Source organism: Pelmatolapia mariae, unplaced genomic scaffold, assembly GCF_036321145.2.
Source record: "Pelmatolapia mariae isolate MD_Pm_ZW unplaced genomic scaffold, Pm_UMD_F_2 NODE_ptg000589l+_length_34454_cov_1, whole genome shotgun sequence".
Lineage (NCBI taxonomy): Eukaryota > Metazoa > Chordata > Actinopteri > Cichliformes > Cichlidae > Pelmatolapia > Pelmatolapia mariae.
Window position 1 is genome coordinate 15,498 of NW_027052273.1, and position 5,821 is coordinate 21,318.

The 5,821-nt window shown below is 39.5% G+C and overlaps 1 protein-coding gene across 1 annotated transcript; it reads right to left on the reverse strand.

The window, feature by feature from the left end:
• Window positions 1–226: 226 nt before the first annotated feature.
• On the reverse strand, window positions 227–5,440 carry LOC134623372 (dolichyl-diphosphooligosaccharide--protein glycosyltransferase subunit DAD1-like). Its single transcript, XM_065469849.1, has 4 exons — window positions 5,323–5,440; window positions 1,362–1,522; window positions 649–783; window positions 227–260 (listed from the first exon to the last, which is right to left on the reverse strand). Exons 1-3 carry the CDS (start codon window positions 5,438–5,440, stop codon window positions 658–660), a joined length of 405 nt encoding a protein of 134 aa, XP_065325921.1. The 3' UTR covers window positions 227–260; window positions 649–657.
• Between the last annotated feature and the right edge of the window lie 381 nt (window positions 5,441–5,821).

Here is a 5,821-nt window from a genome sequence, read left to right on the forward strand (position 1 = left end):
ATGCAGACAACGCTGCCTCATCCCTTGAGTTAGATGCCTTTTTATGCTTGAATGATTCATAGGTCAGTGTTAAGTGGCTTTAAAAAGGAAAAAAATGCTGGACAAATGTTTACATAAAAATGTTTACATAAAAATGTTTACATAAAAGTAGAAAAAAACTGATAAAAATTGCACTGCATCGTATGTGACCAGATCCGACTTATTCGGTGATGATGGGATAGTCCAAATCGGGGAGTTTAATAACTTGTTCTCGTCGTGATCTGTAGCAAAGCACAAACAAAAGACGTGGCGTTTGTGTGAGACAGCGAAGTTATTAAAGCAAAAAAAGAAATAACAGTGTGACCAGCAGCAAGTTTAAAAATTCAATATCACCATTTTCTAGTAAAGCAAAAGCAATATGTGTCATCATGTAGTCCTCCTCAGAGAAGCATCTTATCACATGTACTATCTGCTGTGCTGTTCCACAGAGAATGAAGTGACGAACTGGTAGTAATGTTTAATGTGACAGAGCCCCTGAAGGATAATATATCTGTTTACTTTTCACTGACAAAAACAACTCAATATCCACAGACACATACAGCAGATTTAGTTTGGATATTTTGTACACTTTCTACAGTTTCTCATTGTGAAACATTTAGACGCACTTACATGTTTGCCTCAGCCAATGAAATTCATCACAACGAGATGGAGGACGGTGTGAGCGAACAGGAAGTCGGCGAAGGCTCTCTCTGGGGAGATGGACAGAAAATCTCCTTTGTTCTGTGGGTTGATCTGGATGAAAAACTGAAAAAACAAACAAGGGATTAAGTATCAGTATGTACCTCTTTCACTTGCCAACTACTGCAACAACTGCAGTGGGGCTACAGCGGAGTTTGTTTGTTTTTTTGTTTCATGATATTTTAAATAGTTTTAAATATTAGGGTTAGTGGTTTAGAAGTTAAACACCAAAAGTCAGACAGCCTAATTTTTTCAAAATGTTCAGGTCGTTACCTGTTTTTGCATTTAGGTGGAAATAGGAAGCACAGATACTATGCAGTATAGCTGAAATAATTAACTGAGGCCAACCAATTTACCAATGGGCTTAAATTACTGACTTCTAGTAGCTATTTGAAGAGCCACTGGTATTGGAATTTATAACTGACGAGATATGAAAATCTGATAAAAAAGTACTGATGGGAGAAACAGCCTTTGACCATATTATGATTGCTGATGTTACATGGTGTGTACACCAGAGGGCACTCTGTAAATTCCTGTTGGCATCGCGTGTTTGTAATGCCACAAACAACAACAAGCTGACAAAAAAAGAAATTAGAGTTCACCAACAGCAACTTCTGGTGGTAAAAGTGCCACAGCAGCTATACGCAGTTCAATAAATCACGTGGCAGTCTGAAGCGTGCATGCGTGAGGTTGTCTGTGTGTATAGTCGTGTCCAAATTCATGGGCTGCATCCTCCTGAAGACCTGGCCTTCACGGTCTACATGGGCCGGGTCCTCAGGAGGTCGGGTAGGCCGGAAGTAAACAGCTGTGAAATTGGACAGTCTTGCCTTCAGATTTGCGTCACCGCCGTCTCGGTGGAGTTTAATAAACTCGGCCGTCTGCTTCTTGCTATCTAAAATATGACAGCACACTGGAGTAAATTCTCGACCATCTCACACTTCTGTTTAATCAGTTTTCTGTTTGCCGTTTATTCAGCTGTGTGAAAATAAAGTTTTATTTTATCTAATCTAATCTAATAACTTTAATCTCAGCCAAACCGATTTACTCACAACACTGAAAAAGGCAAACAATAACATTTAGGTTATCTAAGTGACTTATATATTACTTATATATTATATATTACTTTTAACCTGAGTAGCGAAAGTCCACGGTGATCTGAGATTTATATGCCGGGAGTTGTGCTGTTCTCTGCGGCTCTAGTGACCCTCGAGCTCTCGGCTGGGAGAGCACTTTTGCAAATATGCGATATCTTGATAAACCGAGCAGATATTTGAAGTTTCCACAGCTACATTCTCGCCTGAAAATATGTTAAAAGTTTATTTTGTGACCCAGAAAGATTAATAAGAGTAATATTAAAAACTTAGTAGCGGCCGCCATTATTGGAAACTGAAATTCACTGGGCCGCGCTATGAATTCTGGGATATGGTGGGCCACGAAGGACACAGCCGACCCATCCTTCAAATTCGTGGAAAAGGAGGATGCATTTGTCGACTGCATTCGGAGGAGTCTACGAATTTGGACAGCCTTCGGCGCGTCGCTGTGACATAATCGGTCTACAAATGCGTCCTCAGGAGGATGCAGCCCATGAATTTGGACACGACCTGTATATGCATGTGTGTGGGTGTGTGTGTTAGACACTTCCTGACACCATATATGGCGTGACATCTCAAGTCACTCCATTTAGGCATGACCTTTAAACACAAAAGCAGAAGTAAGCAATCCTGCTAAACTTAGAAAAACAAGAACTCGTGGTTTCTTGTGTGCAATGGATTATTATAGCGATGAGACTGCTTCCTACATTTTATGTTAGCACTTCTAAAGCTGAAAATAAAGCTGCTAATCATCACACTCTTTCTGCACAATGACACATAAAAGCAGTGGTTATATATATCTTAGCACAAATGACAATCTCAAAAGCATCAACTCTAACATCCGTATTTTTAAAATTTTTATTTATTGTCCATTACAAACACCAATAACAACACCTTTTTAAATAAATTGATAAGTCGATACTAGCGGCCACTTAAGGCTGGCTCCAAAAGCAAGTCAATGCCCATCTTAAAACCCCTAATTTTACTATATTTAAAAAAATGCTGGCTGTCAGCCAGGGATACCCCTCAGCCTCTTACTAGATACACCAATGGCAGTGGCGGTCCTAGCCTGTTTGGCGCCCTAGCCTGGGGGGGAGGAACTGTAACCCACATAATTTCCTTAGGGATTAAGAAAGTATTCTGATTCTTAATGTTTTAGGATACATGACCTGCCATTATCCAATGACACATCTGCTTACCTGTTTCTTTTGCTCGTTTCTCCTTGTAGGAGCCATAATTAAATGTATTGAATTTTAATGATCACTGGGTTTTCATTTGTTTGGTTGCTATGGTGATGTGTAACGGGAGTCACGTGGGTGCTAGCGGTGACATTAAGAGGGCGTTGTCAGTCTGTCTTTCACTGGTTTGATTTTGACAGAGAGGAGGGCTGGGTAGCCGTAGTTTTTGTTGACCGCAGCACAACGAGTTTCCCCTTGTTGCATTCGAGCTGTGATGTTTTAAGAGTTTGAATCGCGAGCCGATCACATTGCTCTGTAAACTTTTCAGCACTTTAATAAACAAGCAAGCAATTCCACCTCTCGCATTATTGCGTAAAGTTGACAGCGCGTCAGGCAAATAGGCTCCATCCCCGGCCTCTAGCGACTGTGGAAGTCGCTACACTCCTCCTCTTCTTTCTCTTTTTTTAAACTTTGAAAAACGGGTTGTGTGAGACTTTAAATCAACAAAATATAAAATATACATTTTAAATTGTTATTGATCCCTTTACCCCTGGTCCTAAAATGTATATTAATTTTTTTACTCTTAAATATTTATTGTTCGTTTACTTGCACTGCTGTAACTGGAGCCTCGTCGTCTCATCTCTCTATATACTGGACTGTATGTAGCGGAGATGACAATAAAGTTTACTTTGACTTCAGCAGCGAGCAGGCGCACCGAGGGCTCTCGCGCTCACTTTTCGTGTATAGAAAAACATTATAAAATTATAAGTCTGTATCATGATGTCTGGTGTTTTCGTGTTTGTTGGTTTGTTTTATTTTGTTTTATTTTGCGAGTTGGTTATTAGATGCTGCTCCAGCCAGCCAGAGAATCCCCCGCCGCCCCGCCCTCTCCTCCCTGTGCCGCAAGCAGCAGGTGCACCTCACAAACGGAGGGCGCCCTTACTCCCAGCAAATGGGCGATAGAAAACCGATCGGTGCCTATGCCAATATGCGCTGGCATGATGTCGGGGCAGCAATTTTATTTATTTATTTTTTTTTGCCGATGCCGCCCCGGGCAACCGCCCGTGTCGCCCGTATCTAAAACCGCTACTGACCAATGGAATGAATTTCAAAATCCTACATCAACTGGTTCTCAAGTTATTACATTCACAAGATTTTCAGAAAACTAGACCTCTGACCACTAACCTTGAGGTCGAGGTCAGTAAGATTTAAACTTGTCCAAGACTTTTAGTAGATACACCTTTGGTATCAATCTGAAATTCTTACTTCACTTTGTTATTCAGTCATCGCATTCATGAGATTTCAGAGAACTTGACACCGTAGTCACTGAGATTTTTAGTAGATACACCTACGGCATCTACCTATGGTGTTAATTTGAGACTGTTTCAAATTGACGCCTATTGATAAAATCGCTTCATTTTTGAGTTTTTACATTCACAAACATGGGTGCCCATGTCCAGCAGGGTGACAGCAATACTCCATCAGCCTTTTATGACGGAGGGATAAAATGTTTTGAGCCCTGAAAAAAAAATGCTTCAGCCTCAATGCATGGGTTCCCCTTCATAGCAGCTACACAGTGGGTTTTTTTCCATCTCCATCTGTATAGTAAAAATTTCCAACATGTTTGCACTTTTGGTACCTTGAGCATTTTAATAAAATTGTATAACAACTAGTTCAAAACCTCTGGACACCTGAAGGGACGACAGCATTGGAGGAACAAACTTCCACAAAAACAACTAAACGGAACCCTTCACACTGTCTCAATTACAGATGAACTTGTATTTTATTGTGTTAATGGAATTACCTGAGAAATGAGCCTATCCAAAAACAGACTTGGTTTGTGCTTCAGTTTTTAATGAGTGAAATTCTGGTATTTAACTACTTAACGAACATATGCTTATTCATGCTAACAGTTTGAACCAAGCTTGCTAGTGTTAGCTAATAATTTAGCCCACTATGCTATCATCCAATCAATGTGATTGTTGGCTTTAAAAGAAAGAAAGCATGGCCTTCCCATGCACCTGCGTTGGATATTCCTGAAAAGTTCAGGGCTACAGGAACGTATGAAAACTGCTTACTGCACATTTTCCTAGCTGCAAAATAAGCATCTGTGCAGCCTTTAAAAAAAATTAACCAATGTCTCCCAAAAAGTTACTCTGGAAACCACGTGTATTCATTTCATTTTAATAAATAAATAAATAATCAGAAGTCACACTACTAGTTTAGCATAGATAGCTAACTTGTGCCTGAGCACATGTACTGGATCACCCCTTTTTGTATAAAAAATGTAATAAAATAAAATCACCAGCAACACGTTTAATCGAATAAACATTTACCTGCGAGAATAAAAGAGCCCACGCAAGAGATGAAGCCCGAGAGAAAGCTATTGAATGGAAAGGTGCCGACGAGGAGACAGTAGACCAGGGTTCGGCAACCTTTCTGATGAAAGGCCATCTAAAATTTCCTCAGAAGTTTTAGATGATTGCCATATGATTGCTAATGCAATGATTGCCATATGATTGCTAATGCAATCATATGGTGTTATTAAATTTAAATGCACATTAGCAATAAATTTAATAACACTCTATATTAACAGTTACACACTATATAGAACCTCTTTATAGAATTATATTTGTTCGCAGATGTTGGCAGCTATCAGCAAATAGTTATCAGCTATTTTGAAAGACTCTTTTTATCCATAACAAGAAAAGCAAATGAACTGTAAAACAGAAAATGCAAATGCTATTTATGGTCTCCTCACAACAATGATAAGAAAAATACACTGGGTCAATATGGCATGTTTGTTAATACAGAGATACACATGTTAATGTGATC